A 22,663-nucleotide genomic window follows, 5' to 3' on the forward strand; every position below is an offset into this window, starting at 1 on the left:
CATATGTCTTGGAAATCATAGAGCAAAGTCAAGTTGTTTGTTGCTCACTTTTCAGCTTCTTTCCTATTAGGGTATCCCGAGATAGTGGTGTGACTGTTGAAGTCGCCTATGACAAGATAGGGTTTTTCTGGAAGAGGAAAGTCACTTGGTCATGCAAACTGTTCACTTGGTGGTTTGTAAACAGACTACTGATCTTTGATCAAGTTCAGCCATGATAAATTTCACGGTGGCTTACTGCAGGGTTTTTCACCAGTCTTTTGTCATGTATAAGTGTCTTACTGCCATAAATGTTTGTCTGTTTGCAGCAATATACATACAAGGGAATGTTTGCTGCTGTTTTGTGTGTGTGTGTGTGTGTGTCTCTCTCTCTTTAGCAAGCACATGATGTCTGCTTTCATGTCAGCAAGAATGCCAGCCTTCTCTGCAGACAATCCTTCCTCACACTGAAACTGATGAGTGACGTCTTTGGCTGAGGCCATGAAAGGAGCTGTTTGTGTTGACATTTATCTTCTATTACAGTCTCAGTGCATATTGTCAGATTTGGTCTCTCACGTGGTTAATTGCAGTCAGAGATTAACGGGGTCATGATGTGAAGGTATTTGATACGACCCCCATCTTGCAACATTATTTAACCTGGATTTTTTCAGAAGCAATAAATAGATTTGGTTAAGTGATAGGTGGAGTAACAAGTCTGGTTAAAAAAATGTGTGAATTTTTGCCTTTTGGTGACTGCTAATTTGCCAGTTTGGCAGCCAGAAGGATGTGGTAGGAATTCATCCATGGCAGTTTGCGGTTTATTTGTGTTGAACTAATGGATAGTTAACGTCCGTTTAAAAGGTACACTGGTTTTTTTTTTACTAATTTTACTAAAGTTTTTTTAATTCTATTTTTTAAAATAGAATTTTTGTAGTTCTGCAGTGTTCTTTTTCTGATACTCCAGGTGCAGTGGTTCTGTAGTAGGTTTTTAGGTTGCCAGTTATATGTTCCTTTCCCGTGCGATGTAGAAAATAGTGATGATGAGCCTGGTGAGGCTTTTTTGCAGGAAAAGGCTTTTCTTCTGCTGATTACTGTGAAGGCAAGCCATTGCAATTTGTAGAACATCAATTATGGCTGTTTTACCAGCTCAGCACTATGTTATTTACCCTGCTTTGCATTAAGAACATAAGAACTACAAGAATTGCCATGCTGGGTCAGACCAATGGTCCATCTAGCCCAGTATCCTGTCTTCTGACAGTGGCCAGTGCCAGGTGATTCAGAGGGAATGAACAGAACAGGGCAATTATCGAATGATCCATCTCCTGTCGTCTAGTCCCAGCTTCTAGCAGTCAGAGTTTAGGGACACCCAGAACATGGGTTTGTTTCCCTGACTGTCTTGACTAATAGGCATTGATGGACCTATACCCCATGAACTTGTCTAATTCTTTTTTGAACCTAGCTATGCTTTTGGCCTTCACAATAGTCTCTGACAATAGATTTCACAAGTTGACTGTGTGTTGTGTGAAGTACTTCCTTAAATTTGTTTTAAAACTGCTGCTTATTAATTTCATTGGGTGACCTCTGGTTCTTGTGTTATGTGAAGGGATAAAAACACTTCCCTATTCACTTCATCCACACCATTCATGATTTTATAGACCTCCATGATATCCCCCCTTAATGGTCTCTTTTCTAAGATGAACAGTCCCAGTCTTTTTAATCTCTCCTCAAATGGAAGATGTTCCATACCCCTAATTGTTTGTTGCCCTTCTCTATACTTTTTCCAGTCGTAATATCTCTTTTTGAGATGGGAGGACCAGAACTATACACAGCATTCAAAGATTTATATAGTGTCATTTAATATTTTCTGGCTTATGGTTCTTAACATTGTTAGCTTTTTTGACTGCTACTGCAGATGTTTTCACAGAACTATCCCCGATGACTCCAAGATCTTTTATTAGTAGTGACAAAACTGTTGCCAGGAAATGGCTATGTGACGGGAATTTGTTGGTCTAAGTCCATTTATCAGTGAACCACCTTAATTGACTCTGTATATGCCATGAAATAAATTCAGCCCCATCTCTCATAGCTGTAGCAGGCCCCTTGGTAGATCAACTGGTGCTGCTCCACTAAGTTACAAAGCCCTGAATTATGACAGCTGCTTTCACAGTAATATGCAAGGGAGCACAGCTGAAGAATCCACTGCTACACAAATACCATTAGGCTTGACTAGCCTCTCAGAAATGTCTCCAAAACCATGGTGGAAAGGGAAAATACACCTCCCCCTCTCTCACACTTAGGCATTTTCTCCCCTTGCATTTGTCCAGCACCAAGTCTGGCCCCTGGGCTCAGTGCCATTAATTGAATGGGTGAAGTAGGTATTCTCCTCTGACTGCTTCAGGGCTATCTGGATCGTTTGGCTATTAGTGACTGTATTGTTTTTTATATCCTGCCTAAACATATATTATATTAAAATGTTATAACTATTCTGAACATAATATAATGCACATTTAAGTGATGTGAATGAGTGATTTCTTAAATTAATGCTCTTATATTGTCCAAATGTTATTTCAGAAGTGCTTTGTCTCAAAAGGAAAAATGTTTTAAATGTTGTCATTCTGACTTTAACCGGCGATGTCTAGCCTTGAAGCATAGTTTCTCTCATTTATAAGTGAGAAACCCATAACAAAAAGGAATGATCATGCAGGATGTGAAAGCAAAATGTCAAATCTCTTTTGTCAGTTTTAAATTTCTTCATTTAGCTGACCTTCATTCAACTCCAGAGCTCACATTTACATGAATGTTCTGATTAATGACAAAGTTTGATTGACGTTGCAAGGACATTAGATCTGAAGTGAGTGGACAGAGAATACCTGAGGAAAAAATGTCCATCACATTACAACACAAGTCACATAGATGCTGACTTCAGGTACTGCGAAGAGACTCAGAAATTAAGGCCCTAACTAAGCAAGGTACCATAGTTACATACCTAGCAGGATGGATAAAAATCAGTGATAAAAAAAATCCAGATATTAAAATTTACATTAAATACAAGTTTTTGTATTTTTTGTATTTTTAGGTTTTTAATAAACTTATTTAAAATTAAATGTGAAATTATAACAACCTATGTTAAGGCCTAACATTATAATCTATTACAATAATTTAAATGAAATAATATTAAATAGTAGTACATATTTGCTGCAAGTCTTTAAAAAAGTCAACCACTGAAGTGCTGGAAGTCACCGGCTAAGCACCTGGAATCGGAGTTTGAAGTGCTAAACCAGCTTTTGATAGCAGTGGCCTCTTCTACAGGTGCAGAGAAAATATTTTCTTCATTTCAGTTTATTCAACTAGTTCATCTCAATGGCTAGTTCATTCAAAGTTAAGAAACCAACTGGTGGTGAAGAAAGCAATAAAGCTTGTTTTCCTTTTCCAATCTACGCATAAAAATTAGGTGTGAGGGTGAGGTCAACTACTTTTAACGTCTTGAAGGACATGGTGACCAACTATAGATGATACTTCCTTAATTTTAAATGTAAAATACGTTTTTATAAACTTTTTTATAAGTTTTTTTCTTATGTTCTAGCACATTTAAGGTAGTTTAGTTCACTAATAAAAATGTTTTTAAAATGCTGTTTTTGTGCATTTTTAATTGAATTTGAATTTCCATCCAAATTAAACTTGATGCAAATCACAAATAAAAAATTAAACAATCTAGTAAATAAAAATATCAAAAATGTAAACAATTAAGAAACTGAATAAATGTATGTTAGATGATGTAGTTAAAATAGAGTGTATAGACATAGTATATCCTTCTAGAGAAGATACATCTAAAGAAGAACCCGTGTAAAGTCTATATTTAGTTGCAAATCAACATGTTTTAATGATTATTAATAATGAATGAGAATCAACATATCTTTGGTAAAATAACTGTAATATAAATATAGCACTAATGAAATAGATTATTTAAAATAGAGGTTTCCTTCTTGGTGATTTAAATCATGGTTAAAATTGGTGATTTAAATCAATTCACCTTGGTTCCTAGTCCCACAAAAGTCAACAGGACTTCTTGTGCTAAAATTGAGTATGTGCTTAAGTATTATGTTGAACCAGGACCTAATGCGGTAATGGATATGAAGGAAATTTCTACACCTGAGCCATTCTTTTTGGGGACAAATTTGAGGAACAGTCCCAGATTGAGGTGTCAGTGGAGAAGGTTTTGGAACAAATTGATTAATTAAACAGTAATAAATCACCAGGACAGATGGTATTCACCCAAGAGTCCTGAAGGAACACCTATAAAATTGCAAAACTACTAACTGTGGTATGTAACCTACCGCTTAAATCAGCCACTATCCCAGATGAATGGAAGGTAGCTAATGTAACGCCAGTGTTTCAAAAAGACTCCGGAGGCAATCCTGGCAATTGCAGGCCAATAAGCCTAACTTCAGTACCATGCAAAATGGTTGAAACTACAGTAAAAAACAGAAGTATCAGATGTTTGAATGATGTGATGACACTTGAAAGATGTGAGGAACACTTGAAGAGGAAGAGGACACACTGAGGAAGAGTCAGCACGGCTTTTGTATAGGGAAATGATGCCTCACCAGTCTATTTCTTAGAGACATTCAAACATGTGGATAAGGGTGATTCAGTGGATATGGTGTACTTGGACTTTTGGAAAGCCTTTGACAAGATCCCACAACAAAGGCTGTTAAGCAAAGTAAGCAGTCATGGGATAAGAGGGGAGATCCTCTCATGAATTAGTAACTGGCTAAAATATAGGAAACAAAGGGTAGGAATAAATGGTCAGTTTATGGAGAGACGTCAATAGCAGGGTCCACCAAGGATCTGTACAGGGACCAGTGCTGTTCAGCATTTTCATAAATGATCTGGAAAAGAGGGTAAACAGTGAGGTGCAGATGATACAAAATTCTCAAGATAGTTAAGTCCAAAGCTGACTACAAAGAGATCTCACTTAACTGGGTAACTGGGCAAGAAAATGGCAGATGAAATTCAATGCTGGTAAATGCAAAGCAATGCACATTGGAAAACATAATCCCAACTATACATAAAAAATGATAGGGTCTAACTGATTGCTATGTTTGGGGTCAGGAAGGAATTTTCCTTCAGGCCCCTGGGGATTTTTCACCTTTCTCCTGGGGCATGGGTGTGTGCATGCCACATGCACCAGTGTCAGATATTTTTCCCTTAGTACTAACTGTATGGCCGGTTCTAGTGCTCTCTGCAGTGGCAGGTTTGTGCTGTTATATAGGATGCTGCTGCTGCCTCCCCCCTTCACCCCAGTTCCTTCTTACTGCATATGATGGTGCTAGAACATCCTTGCCTTGGCAAGCAGTCCCAGTGGTTCTTGTACTAGCGTATATAGTTTCAGAAATTAGATAGACTTTTAGTTGTTTAGTATTTATTAGTTTTAGTAGTTTCTAGAGTGCTCCTCACTCACGGGCCAGGCCTGGAGACAGGGCATGCCCTGGTTCATGGGCTTCAAGCCTTGCCTATCCTGCAGAAAACCTATGGCTGTGAACGACCATCACCAGAGCTGTCTCAAGTGCCTGGGTGAGGTTCATCTTCGGAACAAGTGCAGGATCTGCAGAAATTTTAGACTCCATATAAAGAAGGCCTGAGACATCAGGGTGAGAGCGCTCCTGATGGAGTCGGCCCTCAGACCGATGTCTGAGCCTGGCCACTCGGATTCAGCGCCTGGTACATCTGTGACTATCTGAAGCACTCCCCTGGCACCAAGCTCAAGACAGCACCAATCACCATCACTGGTGCTGAAGAAACAGCATAAGAAGACTACACATGCCGAAAGAGGGTGCTCCCCACTTAAGTGGAGCAATTTGGGAGTGGACCCATGTTGGGTTGCTTGTCTTCTCCGGAACTCAGGGCAGCTGTGGCCTTATCCCATAGAGCTCCCAGCCCACCTCAGGACCCACTTTCTATACCTGGTAGTGGCTGAGTCCCTCGGCACCTAATAGTGATTTCCACCCCCAAAGTCTTCCAGGCAGCAGCAGTCTTACTGGTACTCCCAGTACTGCCCACCCCTCGGGATGACAGACCCGCACACTGAGACACCGTGCCGAGCCAATTGGCCAAGAGAGGGTCCTAGGGCAAGCCCATGATGGCCCACTCAGATCTCCAGTGCCACTTACCATCTCTGTGGTGCCCACAGATGCCTCAACAACAGTTGTTGGCACCTAATCAATCACCGCTGCGCAGTAGCCACAGACTGGACTCCACGTGCAGCTTTCCAGACTCTCAGTACTGGTCACCAGACCTCCAGTAGAGAACATTGGGATCCCGGCACCGATCCCTGGACTTGAGGTGGTGTTTGCCAGCACATTGGCAGCCCAGGGAATCCTGGTACCAATCACCAGAATCTCGGGGCTGCTCCATAGCATCGGAGCACCGTGTCTGGCTCCCCAACGAACCAGAGGCAAGATCAGCACCGCCATGGTCCTCTGGTTTGGAGTTGGAGGAAGATGAAGGACCTCCCGCAGAGACCATGGGTACCCAGCCACAGCCACCAGGTTTCTCCATGCCCCACCACTGGGCTCCTGGCTGCCAACTCAATGGACTGGATCTTGGCAATTTTGGAACCCATGGGGGTTTCCAACAGTTCTGGGGGTCCAGCATAGGTCTGTTTCAAGGACTTCAGAAATACGCTCTGCAACGGTGTCTCACCTGCCCCCAGATTCTGATGATGAGCTGGGCCAGACAGGTGACCGGTGTTTCTTCTGTCTGGAGGAGGAGACCCTGGTGGCAGGAGAACAGTCACCTACTCTTCCCCTACTGGCATCCTCATTACCTGATGAGGCAGTAATGGGACCTTCCACCACAGTTTCCCCAGAATTATTTTAGTGCCCACCAAGAGCTTCTCAAACAGGTAGCAGCCAATCTGGGCTTGGAGGTGGAGGAGCTAAAGGAGCTGGCTGACTAGCAGCAATGGCCCCCTCTAGAGTGGCCCTCCCTATCCACGAAGGGTCATCAAATTGATGAAGGCCCTATGGCAGAACCCTCTTCATTGCCCCCAACATCCAAACAGGTGGAGAAAAAATACTGTGTGCCTGCTAAAGGCTTTGAGTATCTCTACTCCCACCCGTCCCCAGGATTGTTGGTAGTGTCAGCAGCCAATGAGAGGGATAGATGGGGCAGTCGAGCTCAACCTCTAAGGAGGCAAAGAAACTGGATCTCTTTGGATGCAAAATTTATTCAGCTGCTAGCCTCCGACTTTGCATATGGAACCAGCAAGCATTTCTGGGGAGATATGATTTTAACATATGGCACTCAATGGCTGAGTTTGTGGGCTCCTTGCCCCAGGAGTCGGAAAAAAGAGTTCTTGACCATCCTTGTGGAGGGCGAATCAGTAGCCTGGGCCTCTCTCCAGGCGGCCTCTGACGCTGCAGACTCAGCCGCCAGAGCCATGGTGTCGGTGGTGTCCATGAGGAGGGCCCCATGGTTGCAATCATCTGGCCTGTCGGCGGAGGTCCAGCAATCCATCCAGGACCTCCCCTTTGATCGCATGACTCTCTTCTCTGACCAGACGGATGTCAGGTTGCATGGCCTTAAGGATTTGAGGGCCATGTTTCGCTCCTGGCTGTAAACTCCTCCAGGGGTGAGGAAACATTTTAGGCTGCAGCAGCAACAGTGGTTTACAGCCCAGTTGAGGAGTGAGGAGTGAGTCTTATAGAAAACTGTGGTCTGTGATGTGCAGGAGGTCAACTAGATGATCACAGTGGTCCCATCTGGCCTTAAAGTCTGAGTCTTTAGAAAGACCAGACAGGAGAAGGGATAAGAAAGAGTTGGATGTAGGATATTTCATCAGATGGGATCTCGGTGGATTTTGACACTAGGTGTGAAATCCTGGAGCCATTGAAGTAGATGGGAATTTTGTCATTGCTTTAATGGGGCCACACTATCATGCTAGCTTTGCATGTTAATGATCTTTATAAGAAGAGGAAGTGTGGGATTAGGATTTGGTGGTTATGAGTCGAATAATGTTGCTTTTTATACACAGCCTTTATTTTGTCACTTTGGAGCTCATTTACAGTGAAGCTTTAATCAGAGGTAATTAAATGGCGCTATAAAATAGGAAAAGCGCCCTTTGTGACACAGCTTGAGTCAACAGAAGATAGGGAGAGAATTCAGATAAAATATGGTCAGTTTAATGTTGCCTTTTTACCAGGTTGCCACAAATGTCAATTATTTGGAATGTGTGTGTAAATTGTTGTTTATGGTATAATTAAAAAAGTTTGTGTACTTTCATTAAAGATTTAATGTTATGATATTTGATGTCTGTGACTGATCCTAGATGCAGTAAAAACAGAAGTATAAAATATATCAGTTTAATGTGCCATGTTGAAGGGTTTTGGAAATAAAAACCAGATTGAGGTTGATTTCCACACACACACACGCCCCGCCCCGCTGTTGCAAAGTCAGTAGTCAGGGTATTCAACCAATTCCAGGGCTGTGCAGGCAAAGAGATGAACAGTGCTGCTTCTACTCCTGCAAGTCTGAAAGCCCCGTAACATCTAAGGCAATGAGTATTTAGTTGTCCGGGAGTTCAAGATGACATGGGATTCTGTCTGTTAAAAGCTTCAAATATCGATGGGTAACAGTCATCTTAAAAATTACACTTCACTTGGATTTTTAAAACTTTTTTACAAATTAGTAGCTAATAGCTGGGGTTACTGCAACGGAGATTGGACTAGTATTTTTCTTTATTTTTCATCATATTTGATAACACTCTCTGCATAGTCAGTGTTTCCCGTGTTCTTATGGGTTTTTCATACAGCTGCAGGGTGGAGGGTCGTTTTTAACTATAGGAAAATATAGTTGGAAGGGGAAGTTCTTGTGAAATTGACTAGATTTCAAGTTGACCATTTCCCTTGATAACCAAACTGTTACACTTTATCCATGTCTTGGCAGGCAGTGCAGAGGAGGAAATGGTAGGTAGACAGATAAGCCCTTCTGCCAACCCCAGGCAATTGAGGTATCATTCTGATCTATCTGCAGGCAACAAATCAGCCTCTTTGGTAGCCCACAAGGTACATTGTAGCAGTTCAATCCTGATGTCAAAAAGGGCAAGTGGTATGGTGGTCGGATCCACAAGAGAAGAGATACAGCTTTAACCTGGTGATTTGCTTTAGAAGAACAAAATCTTGCCTTGATGAGAACGGATACTTGAATTTCTAACAGTAGCCTTTTGACGATAATGACCTATGTTAGTTTTCTGAAGTGACTCACAAAGATTGGAGATGGTTTTTAGCTCACATTTTCTATTTGAAACAATGTGTGTAACTTTGTTTCAGCTGAGATTCAATTTCAAGCAGTTTAGATTCATCCAGTTGCAGATTTCAGTGATGCACTCCATCTGTGCCTTTGTGGACTGTATCCATTGTTTGTAAAAGTCATTTTAATTTTCCTGTGATTTTTATCCCACGTTATTTTCTCCATCACAACGTTTCTCGATATCAGCATTTTCACTTATTTTAGTAAAAGTAGCATGTGGTGTCAGCTTAAATAGTTGTCTGGCATTTGGAAACCTTCCTAGTTTATGAAGGTCATCAGTCCAGCATAGCTAGGTTTACATCTGATTGTCATTTTTATGTTCTAATTGAGTCTTATTTAATTAGTTGATTTCTTTTGCTGTCTAATCTATATAAAGTATAATTAGTTTGGGGCTCAATTTATATCGTAAGAGTGGGAATGGCATAGTTTTGGGAAATGTCTTGATTACTATAGAGAAATAACAAAAATCTTCTTTTGCAGGGTAATCATTTTGATCAATATGAAGAAGGACACTTGGAGATTGAACAGGCATCCCTAGACAAGCCAATAGAATCGGTAAGATAAACATAATCACCGTCAGCCCACCAGCAGACTAGGCAGTGATTGGATGGGAATTGATGTGAATGCAGTTAAATTTGTCAGGGCAGGCACTAGTGTGGAAATAGCAGTTCAGGGATATTCTTTTCTAATATGCTTGCATGTCCTGCATTAATGTTAAGTGGGCCTGGACTTTAATCGTTCAATAGTGCTTTCTATAATCCAGGGTACTGTAAAAAAAAAAAAAAAAAAAAGTTCATCTTGATATTTGAGAAACTAATTGAAATAATACATGATTTGTGGAAAGTTAGTTTGTTAAATATTAATTTTTTATTGAGAAGTTAGTTTATTTTTATGAACCTAATGAAAGACAGGAGTAAAATATATTTTGATCCTTTTATCTTACATTTCCTGAATAGTCAGATTATCAACTAGTGTGCATAACAACTTAATAAATGCTAGAATTAGCATTAGCAATGAGGAGAACTGAATTTTAATTGATATGCTTCAGTACTAATATATTAAACTTGCCCAGAAAATTGTATTTCACATAAAAACAACATTCCCGTGCAGTTTTTAAAATGTCATTTTATTTTGTTGAATTAGGTATGGTGATTAATAATATCAAACTGTAGAATGGGGAAAGGTTGCTTTTTGAGTAGCTTTTCTTATAAGCTTCTGGATCTTTTAACTTTTTCTTTGCACAGTATCATTTACTAGTTTCAGATGTACAGTAATACATTTTATTATGCTGCCTAAATGTCTCCTGGAAGCTCAGCATTTAACATTAGTGCTTAGCTGCAAATATTCAGCTATACTCTTAGTGGCATGAAGCCTTTGTTGGAAAAATAAAGGGAAGCTTAATGGTGTTCTGATATAGGCTAGATGTTTGTTAAAGATTAGCACTTTTCATATACCTTTTTCCCTAAAGAAACTAAAATTGTCTCTGAAGTTTCATCACTTTAATGTGCACTTTTTAAACCATCATGTTAGCAAAGGATCAATATATATTTACATTCCTATGTAGGTTGGTGTTGTGTGTGTCTGTGTGCGTGTTTAGATGTTTACAGAAATTTACACAACTTGGGGTGTTCGACATTTTTCTTCCGCAGCAGTTGGCCCATATTAGCTAAGCAGCCATGATCTGGTTTGTATTGCACGGTCTGCCTTTTTTAATTTCTTTAGGGTTTCCTTTTCCCCTTCTTATTTCTGTTCTTCTGGTCCAGTGAACACTGCATACAGTACCTATTGTCTTAATGTGCTGGCATGATGCTAGATTTAGGCATGGCAGTAATTGATGACGCATGAGATAATGCTGCAGAGGGGGGAATTTGCATTCGAGGTTCTGCTGAATAGTTCAATCTTGTATTGTGACATGAGAATCTTAATTGACATGCCAGGCATACTTCCCTGTGTAACTGTCATGAGGAAGAGCTGGTGCTCTATTCTGTACTACATTGGGAATTATCACTAGACAGATTAGTCAAATGTTAGCTACAGACTCGATCAAAATCTTATTTTTACAAGTGTTTTATTCCACAATAGAGGAACAAAACCTGTGGGTGACGAATTAAAATAGTGCATGTATGTTCACAATTTAAACCTCTTCTGACCATTATTATGGAATAGTCAGACATATAAAATTATACAGAAAATGTAAGCATATGATGTACACAATGCCTAGGAATAAAGTTACTCTGGGTGACAGTGTATATGATCATCTGCTGAAGTTTAAGGGTTTTGAACAGCAGCAGAAAACTTAGGTTAAATTACAGCACAAGTATTTATTATTCTTGCACACATTGTAGTCCAAATATAGGGACATGATCAAATCTAAATACTTTAACATGGGCAGATTTTTATATTAATATATAAAATGAACTCAATTCTAAGTCTCATGACTAAAATTTAAGAACACATTTGGTGGAGAAGACAAGAACATCATCTGCCTTTTTTGAGGGATTGGAGGAATGGGGGAGAACGGACCAAAAAACCCCAAAATGGTTCTTACCCTAGGACCCAGTTGGTTACATTTTTTTCTTCCATCTGTAGGAAGCTAGGCTTAAAAAAAAAGCTTAAATATTTGGGAATGCAGGAATTGGGTTATGTAGCATCAAAGAGAGAAAAATATATACTTTAGAAGACAGACTACTAAAAAAAAATGTATGATAGTATATTGGGTTAGGTGTGTGTTTTTATAATAAAATATTTATTGCCCCAAAAATATTTAGCAATTGTCTGATACTGTATCTTCATAGTTTATCTTTATGAGAGGACTGGGTAGTAATTATTTTTGGGGAGATAGGCTTTAAAAAAAATTTTTTTTTATGGAGACAGGAATTTTAAAAAAGGGAAAATTAAAGGACCTGTTTTTAGGTTAAGAACCAAACTTTTCAAAGGGGTAGCCGTGTTAGTCTGTTTACAGCAAAAACAACATGAGTCCTGTAGCACCTTAAAGACTAACAAATTCCTGCGGGCATAAGCTTTTGTGGGCTGCAACACAGGACTCTCGTTTAAACTTTTCAAAGAAGTAGATCATATTTCTGTCCTCTCCACTAAATATGTTGTTGGTGTTTAAGACGATCTTCGGCTATTAAGTTTAATATAATTTGTTACATAGGCTGAAATTATTAAAAATTCCTTAAACTCCCAAATTGTTTAACTGAGTACATTTGTAAACCTTCAAATTGCAAAATTACAAATACATTTTAAGGAAATGTAGTGGGTTTTTTACCTGCTAAACCCAGAGTTTAGGATTCTGTATTCCTCCTGCAAGAGTTGGATCTCACACCTAAAGCAGTGTGGGGCATCATATTTCTTTCTCTGCTTTGGGTGTGTTATATCATTAGCTCTTCCAGAAGAAAGAGTAACAACCATGAACTTAGATCATGAGAGGTAAGTACGAGGAAATAATTTTCAAATATTTAATTTTAAAATGTGCTGTATTTGCAATTTTGAAGTTTACCCATGTGTTGTATTCATGATTTATGATCTTAGACAATTCTCTGTTAGTGTTTCAACTCATCTTTCAGAAAGAAATTTAGCTGGTAGCAACACTAAGAACCCAATCCTGCACCACTAAGTCAATGCAAGTTTTGCCATTTATTACAATGGAAACTGCACATGAACCTCTAAGTGTCTTTAAAAAGAAAAGAAAACTCTTGTTTTTAGCAGTAGTTTAAGTACATCCTACTAAAAATAAGTGGATTTCTTTAAAAGCTTTTCAGATCTTCTAGGAATCTGAAAACTATTTGAAACCTAGTAACTGTAGACCACTTTTGGAAATCCCTAGGAAGAAAGGCTTTGTTTGGAGCATACATTTTGATTATCACTGCTGAATTTAGATCCATCTCTGCAGCATTATCTGTTGAGAGATGCTGACTGTACTGCTACAGCATGCAACTCAAAGGTGGCTGGAATCTCATAGGTTTGGGAGTCTACAGATCATTACACTGTTTAACTGTGTTTTGAATTACTGTACTAGATATTTAAAAAAAGCTGTCTGCAGCAGCTAGTGAACATGGAAATCCTGCATTGTACTGCTATTGTAGGCCAGAGATGTCTCTAGACCGTGGCATGATAAGAATGTAACCAAGATATTTCTTCTTATGGAAAAGTAGAATTAGAGCAAGCTAGAGGTTTGGAAGTCAGAGATAGAACAATAAAGATAAAGCCTTAAGAGGACTTCAGGTTCCAAAATGTTACAAGTTAGTGAGACGATATCAAGGTTTATTTTTCCTTCAAACTAAAACAGGAAAATATATTTATAATATTTAATTACTTGAAAGTTTTTTTTATTAGAAGACATTTTTTAAAGAAAAATAATTTTTGTTGGGCTAAATGAGAACCAACTATTCTGTTTCATAAAAGGAAGAAAATATTCAGTATAGATTTATGAAAAAGTGCAGGTAGTCATTGGTCATATTTACAAATCTAGTGGCTATGGAACTGTAATCAGATTAAAAAAAAAAAAAAAAGAGAAGCGGTTAACTTTTTACAAAACTTTTGTCCTGTTTTAAAAGTTTCTGGGCACTCACAACTCCTGCTAAAGTGAATGGGAACTTTTGCGCTCAGCATCTTCTAAGTTTTGAAACAAGCAGTCTGATTTTCAGCTACATAATGAGCTGCACACATTTGATGTGAAACATTCTAGGAAAGTGCACTATGTCCAGGTTGTGGAGTGGGCAGTTACCAAGTACTGCTGATTTACTAGAATCCTTATTGTCTTTATACTAGTTATGCTTTACTAAGGAAACTTGTTGAAGACAATTTTCGTTTTTTGTCATGGTAATATGACTTCAGGAGTTCAGTAGTAGCCTTAGTGACTACATAAAAACCCATCCTCCTCTCCCACTACACACAGTATGCAGAACGTCAGAGTTAAATCAAGTTGTCTTTGTAACAGGTTGGAAGTGAGACTGCACATCATTCACTTACTCTTAAGCTTTTTGTTAGTTTGTCCTTGTCATAACTAACGAATATCCTTTTCCTATATAGTTCTGTTCAGTTGCCTAAATAGGCTCTTTAAAACTGCAGGGGTTCAGACTCCAGTTGTTACTTGTTGAAGATCACAATTCAGTCCTCTCATCTAGAAGTCTACAATAGCTTGTGAAGTTGGCTTTTGTCACATTGCATATCTGTGCAGATCTGTGGACTCCACTCGTTCCAAAGTGTAACCTGATAAGGCTGCTGATTTGACATTTAGCAGTAGCCATATGTGACCAGCGCTATAAATAATGTGCGTATTGAAGCTGAATGGTGTAGCATTACTGTTTGGCTTTTCTCTCTAGTTTTCATTGTGTCATCTGTAGTGAGCTATAGGTTTTGTGTTGGGAATCTTTACAACCTCTTGTTTGCATGGGTTCACACAGTGGCACCCAGTCCTTGCTTATAGATAACTTCATACACAGTCAGCACAGCTTACAATCCACTCAAGTGATGTATGGTTCTTGTCTATGCTGAAAGGTTAATAGTAAAAAAGGAATGGCTCTGGAGGGGGGGGGAAACCTTGGGAGGAGGAAGCAGTGTTAGGCAAAATTAACTTTTGGCATATTTGTAACAGTTGAACAGTTCAACATCTATTAGTTGAAATCATTAGTTATAATATTTCTCACACAATGCTGTCAAAATCCTTCGAGTCACTTTATATCTGCCGGGACCACTGCTGGAAACTCTGACTACAGGAACCATGATCAAAAATCAGTGGGACACGTGAAAAGTAATTAAATAAGGCAGTCTTGTTCAGTGGTTTGAGCACAAGACGGAATTGGGAAACCTGGGCTCTGTTCTGTGGGGCACTCCTGACTGTTTCCTCTTGGACAAGTCATTTGAGATAAAAATTTTAAAAGTGATTTTAGCCAAGTGACTTAGTTCCATTGACTTTCAGTGAGATGTAGGGTTCTAAATCATTTAAGCCCCTTTGAAAATAGTTCCCCATCTGAGAAATGGGAATGATCACTCTTTTGTTAGAGATTTCTGATCTTGGGGTGAAATGTGCTGTATAAGTGTCAAAGTAATGTTAAAATACCTTAGCAGAAAAGACATTAAGAGATACTGTCAACCATTCACTAATCTGTTACATGTGGCACCACATAATTGGCTACTAAGAAAATAATTAGCCTGGCTGTTGCATACAAAACTAGTTACTCTAGGTCTTAGTTGCCTGTGTGGATTCTACTGTATCAGTGAACTCCAACACATATTGATTGATTTTGTTCATTTGGCCGACTTGACAGCTTTTAATGTGACTGCTACAAGGAGCTCTCAAGTGACATCGCTAGTGAGTTATAAGAGTAAGGTCTGCCTGTGCTCTGAGGACGGAGTTGTTTCCTTAGACTGGCCAATGGCATATTTGGGAACCAGTGCAACTGCTTAGAAGACCTCTGTAAGTAAAAGGGATTCCCCTAGAGGTGAACAAAGTTAATATATTATTATTCCAGAAGAAGATCACAAGCCAACAGCCTATCTACAATGTTCTGTGAGAGCTTCCGATCTGATTAGTATTGCCTCTCGCTCCAGAGGCCAATAAGAGCTAGTAGCTCTGCAAAGCTACACTAGCTCGGATCCCATTTCTGACCCTAGCAATTCAACCGCTAATTTTAAGGGCAGCATTTAAACTGTGAAGAGAGTTCCTGCCAGTCTTCCTCAGCTCTAGTGCAATGAAGGGATAGGTGAAAAATGGGAGGGGATCATCAATAATCTCTTCAGGGTGTAGGCCCCACTGGAATTTAATATCTGACCCGTAGGAATGTTATCTTCACAACTGCAAAAGGAAAGATGCCCTTTCAGTTGACTGTTTTTAACTGTCCAGCAATTTCACTGCTTATTCAGTGCCAAAAATTGTGAATTTAAATAATTTTATATCAGAAGATATCTAGACATTTGATGGTATTGGGGGAAAATGCCACCTTTTTCCTGGGAACTGAGATACAGTAAGATGTAGGCTTGAAGTCATAATTTTCAGCTTGTTGCAAGTTGAATAAACATGACCATCCTCTTGAGTGGTTTTTGTAAAAGTGGTGCTAATGTGTATAACCCTTCTGAATTTTTCTTTTTTCCCCTTTAACATTTGTTTACCCCTTCACTGTGTCAGTCACAACACACCACTCTTGAATCTCCCAGCCGGTCTTGACTTGTTAAATTTATTTTATGCTTTCACTCTTTTTTAATAAATTCATTACTTGCAAGCAGTGAATTGAAAACAAAGCAAAAGAAAAACTACCATTAGTGATTGGACAGTTTCTTACTTTGTGTTACATTTAACTGTTCTTTTGACAGCCCAGTTTTTAAAGCCAGGTTCGTATGGAAATGCTTTCACTCCACTTGCACTGCTTTTGGAAATAGCATACTGCTTCATCTGTCTGTTTATTTTAGTGCATTCATAACACAACACAGTCAGCACAATGTCTCATCTCCTCTTAACAAAAGATTGTATGGTAGTTCTTGTCCTTTTTAAAAATGCAGCCATTTTTGTCAGCATCAGTTTTTTAAATCTGATTCCCATAATCCTTTGTCAGATACAGTTAATATGTTACCGTAGAAAGAACAATTAGAGTGTAATAATCCACAAAATAATTGACCTGTGGCCCCATTTTACAAGAGGAACATGCAATTGTGTGTCTGTGGCATAAATGATCTGCAGCAGTTACACTCACAGGTAAGTTTTTATAAACCTTAAAGTCTAAAATGCTCTTTTGTAGTATTCATAGTTAGAAACCATATTTGTTGTTCATTTTCTCTTTCACTCATACCGATTTAAACATTTATATCCTGGCATATCATACTCCTCTCCCTTGTTTTTTAATGTAGTACTAACTACTGCTTCAGTAGTAGTAGAGAGATCCCATAGGGTGGGAAGGACATTGTTGTACATTCTTGTCTTGAAAAAACACAAGTGAGACTAAAATGTCTCGTTTTACCCACAGAACAGAAGACAAAGGGTTCTATTCACTAGAATTTTTTGAGGGGGTGGGAAATGCATCCATGCACACTGTAAATCTCAAACTCTTGTGCTCTTTAGGTCTGATGCATCATTGGCGTGCACATTATTCAATCATTTACACCAGTGAGGAATGAGTGTAAAACACTGCTGTTCTGACTTGGGGTTTTTGTTTAATACTTTATTATTGAATTAAACTAAAATGGTAGCATTTTTATTAGTTCTCTTTAGGATACAATGCATCATTCAGTGTCACAACCAGACAACTCATTACAACTCAAGATATTCTGTAATATCATGAGTTGTAAAGGGTTGTTGCATAGTTAAAGAATTTGTCAGCAAACAGCGTATTGAGTTTAAAGAATTTTTTTGTAAAAGGTTCTAGAGGTGATCCTGGCAATTACAGGCCAGTAGGCCTAACTTCATTACCAGGCAAATTGATTGAAACTATAGTAAAGAACAGAATTATCAAAGGAACACAATACATTGGGAGAGAGTCAACGTGGCTTTTGTAAAGGGAAATCGTGCCTCACCAATCTATTAGAATTCTTTGAGAGTGTCCACAAATATGTGGACAAAAGGGATCGAGTGAACAATAGTGTATTTGGACTTTCAGAAAGCATTTAACCAGGTCACTCACCAAAGGCTCTTAAGCAAAGTAAGCAGTGATGGAGTAAGAGGGAAGGTCTGCTCATGGATCAGTAACTGGTTAAAATATAGGAAGCAAAGGGTATGAATAAATGGTCAGTTTTCACAATGGAGAGAGGTCAATAGCAGGGTCCTCCACGGATCTGTACTAGGACCAGTGCTGTTCACCATATTCAGAGATAATCTGGAAAAGGGGATAAACAGTGAGATGGCACAGTTGGCAGACGATACAGAATTACTCAAGATAGTTAAGTCCAAAGCTGACTGCAAAGAGTTACAAAGGGATCTCACTTAACTGGGTGACTGGGCAAGAAAATGGCAAATGAATTTCAATGTTGGTAAATGCAAAATAATGCACATTGGGAAACATAATCCCACCTCTACATACAAAATGATGGGGTCTAAATTAGCTGTTACCATTCAGGAAAGAGATTTTGGAGTCATCATGGATAGTTCTCTAAAAACATCTGCTCAGTGTGCTGTGGCAATCAAAAAATCTAACAATGTTAGAAACCATTAGTAAAGGGATAGATAGTAAGATGAAAAAATATCATAAGGCCACTATATAAACCCAAGGTGCACTCATGCCTTGAATACTGCATGCAGTTCTGGTCACCCCATCTCAAAAAAGATATATTAGAATTGGAAAAAGTTCAGAGAAGGGCAACAGAATGATATGGGGTAAGGAACAACTTCCAAATGAGGAGAGATTGAAAAGACTGGGACTGTTCAATTTAGAAAAGAGATGACTAGATATGAGGTCTATAAAATCATGTATAGTGTGGAGAGAGTGAATAAAGAAGTATTGTTTACCCCTTCACATCACACACGAACCGGGGTCGCCCAATGAAATTAATAGACAGCAGGTTTAAAACAAACATAAGGAAGTACATTTTCACACAACACACAATCAACCTGTGGAACTCACTGCCAGGGGATGTTGTTCAGGCCAAAGGTATAACTGGATTCAAAAAAGAATTACTTAAGTTCATGGAGGATAAGTCCATCAGTAGCTATTAGCCAGGATAGTCAGGGACTGAACCCCATGCTCTGGGTGTCTCTAAACATATGACTTTTAGAAGCTGGCCTGTATGACAGGGAGATGGATCACTCGATAAATTGCCTGTTCTGTTTATTCCCTCCGACAGTGCCAGACGCTTCAGAAGAAGGATACTGGGCTAGACGGACCATTGCTCTGACCCAATATGGCCATTCTTATGTTCTTTCTTGTATTTCCTTTTCTGGGAATGACTCTTTTGTAAAACATAATGAACACTTTTTCTTTAGCCCCAGTCAAAAGCTGACATTTATTGCTGCACCCATACCTTTCACTTTATTTCATCATGAAATAGCTTTTTTCTTTAGGAAGATGAGACATTATGCTTATTGGTTCCCCTACATGCACTAATGGTTCCTTGCTGTTAACTTATTGCTAGGCCTGTTTCATTCTAACATCGTAGTATTTTTGTTAGAGTACATGTGAAATGCATCACCCAGTCTGTGCTTGAGCTCATTTTATTTTATTTAATTGATCTTTTTTTGTTTTACTAACCTCACTGTTTTTTTCAGTTTAATATTGGCTGCATGCTAGTTTATATATATACATATATATAAAAAAAAACCCAATCAAGTCTAGCCTGGATTTTGCTATGATTGTGTTTTGGTTTCTAGTGGTGGGGCAGTCTTGCACTTACAACTTACTCAGTATTATAAAAGCCTGACACACAAACAAAATGACTAAACACGATGTAGATTTTCTTTACAAAAACAATCTTAAAGTGGTGCTGTCTAGGTGATGGATATAATTGTATAAATAGCTTGATTTTATGCTTTTTAATGCTTTTTAGTGTCAATTTTTTTATTGGTACACTTTATTTTCTCCCACATTGCTTTTTTTATTTTAAATGTTATGCACAAAAGTTGCCCAGCACACCATCAGAAAGTGACCCTCCCCAATACCCTGTCCCCCTTGAAAAATTCTAGCCAGCAATTTTTTGACATTGTCTTCCCTTTTATTGGGCATATATTGCCTTTTTAGTAGCATTTATTTATTTTTTTTGCATGCACATACGTAGAAAATCTCTTGCTCGTCTCATGTTTAAATGTCAGTGGGAAGGGAAGAATATATTATTGGAATATTTTTGGTTTGTTTTCTCTGTTCTGTCTGTCAGGACAATATTGGACACCGCTTACTCCAGAAACATGGGTGGAAGCTGGGCCAGGGATTGGGAAAATCAATGCAGGGTAAGTTCTAAAGTTTGTATTTGAGAAACCAATTCAACACCAGATTATTTTTTTAATTGTTAATTATTTCTGCTGTTTGTTTCTAGTTTAGATTTTTGCCCCCAAATGGTAATGTATCCAAAAGAAATGCATTGTTAAATTTTCATGTTTAGCAATTTGCAAATGAAAGCTGCTCCTTCACTTAAATCTACAGGTGTGTGTGTGATGTAGGTTTGTGTGAATCACCTTATTTTGATGTTTTTGGAGGGAGAGGAATTAACTTCCTACCTAGTCACAGGTAGTTTGTGCAGCTTCTAAAATTACATCGATATTTGTATGGCTGGAGCATGCAGATGTTTGGTGTTAAAGGGAACTTGCAAATAAAAATTAGATGTAATGACTTCTGTGAACATTTCACAATGGAGTCAGAAGCCATTAGAAGGCAAGTGAAGGGGCCCACTGAAGATTGAAATGGTGGCAGAGGTTGCATATGGAGGGGAGATGCTTATTTCTTTCAAGAACTTTACTAATTTCCATAATTCAAGCGATATAGTTGCTATGGGAATAACAAGTCTGTTTCAGATATTTTTGGTGCTAGTTGGTACCAATAAGCTTCTTTAGTTCTCTTGCTGTGCCTAGTCCAAATTCTTTCACCAGTTACATTAGAGAAGCCTGTTTAATTGAGGGGAAAAATTGGCTCTAGCTACTTATGTGGTTTGCCAAGGTCCTTATTAATTTGGTAAAGACCTAGGATTTTGCAGTTTGGGGCCCCATATCTGTACAATTACCCCACTAGAGATAAGTGTTCTTTGCTGCTGGAGGCTATTGGGGAGGAATTAAGTCCTTTTGAACTGTGGAAATGAATACTAAAAGCCTGGGGAAGTTAGAACCCTTTCATTTCTACGATGTGTACATAAACAAGGCTGCATCCAGTGATCAAAATCCTTTTCATTTTCTCTAACATGGTTTCAGTTTAAACTCAGTTTTCTCTAGTTACAGCATGGTATTTATACAATCCTCTTGTGATAGTGTTGTAGCCACAGTTCAGGAACCTGTTGTAATTGACATACCATGGGCTTCATATTGGAATGGAGTTCACACAAAAGTTTTGATCTAATCTGTTCCTGTTATGCCCAAGACTTCATTGTGTTTCACAAATAAATAGAGACTCCAGGGCTCAGAGATGAAGCTAGATATACCCCCCACTGCCATTGAGTTTAAAAGTAGATGCCTAGGAGTAGGGGAGGGGGTGCCACGGTGGACTGGGGCCTCCATAGGTTTCCCACATGCATCTTAACTTTTTAATTCTTATGTAGACTGAGATTTGGACAGCATAGATTGTGAGCCTTTGAATCTTCTCCCTGCCTTTTGCTGATGTATATTCAAATCTCAGGTGGTAATTGAAACTGACATTTGGAGTTGCAGGGAAATTGTGGATCTAAGTCATGGGGCTACTCTCACATCTCCCTCTTCCTTTGTAATTAAAGTGAAGGGGGAAAACCATCCTACCCAGTCTGAGCCATGTCTGGTGGTGGTGAGTCTTAATGCATGCTTTTCTGAGCAAGTGGAAATTCGTGGCTGAAAGTGCTATAGAAGTGCAAAGAATTGTTGTCTATTGAGAACATAAACAGGAGCTCTGGTAGTGGAGGGGAGGAGAGCTTTTTGCTCATTTCGCTTGATCGATATATGATGGTGATATTAATGTCCCTCCCTCATGGCGATGGCTAACAAAAACTTGTACAAAGCGTCCATGGCACTGACACTGTTCATTTTGAGTATTTTTATCTCACTGTCAAATTATTTTTTTTCCTTTGTTTTTACTTGAATTTTAGATCATCCAAAAATTAAATAGGAACATCCAGGAAAAGAAGTGGCAGGGCCTACCTTCAAACTTGCTTTGTAAGCTTCAGAAGTAAAACCACTGAAGATGGAAGGAGAATCACTAGAAAAACAGACAGACAAAAATGAGCGGAGCAGGTTTCCAAGCATGTTAGGGATAAGAGAAACAGAGCGCTGGTTACCTTATCTATGCTGACTCTTTGCTTAGTGCAGAGTTTAGCAGCTAAACCAATTTGTAAATGGAACTAAACGTTATAATGACATTCTATGGCCATCATCAGGTTTAGCTGAAATAGTCAGAGGCGATCCAGTTTTTGACTGTCCCTTACCATGAGCAGTTATGGGTGCAGCTTAACACACCTGTATTTGGCATTTTTAGAAGGGACCAGCTCTCAAAGGTTTTTGAATATTTCTTTTGCTTCTACTGCCAAGTCCCGCTCTCTCAAATGGTCACCCAACACTCTCTGAGGCCATCTACTCTGAATGCCTAGGCAACCTCCCTGCAAGAATCATCTTTGACTTTGACCCAATGAAAGCAGGATGAAAAATACCCCCTGGAAGACCTAAAACACGATGGCTGGATTGTGTCAACAGACACCTGTCCTTCATAGGCATCCTACCCTGTGATACACCAGATTTGGCTCAGGACACGACAGCACATCGTGAAAGTGCATAACATGTTCAGTGGCTTTT

General features: G+C 39.0%; 1 protein-coding gene across 1 annotated transcript in view; it reads left to right on the forward strand.

Moving 5' to 3' along the window:
• Positions 1-22,663, forward strand: part of GPATCH8 (G-patch domain containing 8) — a 79,360-nt gene that overhangs the window by 20,426 nt on the left and 36,271 nt on the right. The window contains 2 exon segments of the mRNA XM_067556270.1: positions 9,766-9,840; positions 20,080-20,152. Of these exon segments, the coding sequence (XP_067412371.1) occupies positions 9,766-9,840; positions 20,080-20,152 (148 nt within the window).

This window comes from Emydura macquarii, unplaced genomic scaffold, assembly GCF_026122565.2.
Source record: "Emydura macquarii macquarii isolate MOO-44397 ecotype Brisbane River unplaced genomic scaffold, CSIRO-AGI_Emac_v2 contig_1692, whole genome shotgun sequence".
Taxonomy (NCBI): domain Eukaryota; kingdom Metazoa; phylum Chordata; order Testudines; family Chelidae; genus Emydura; species Emydura macquarii.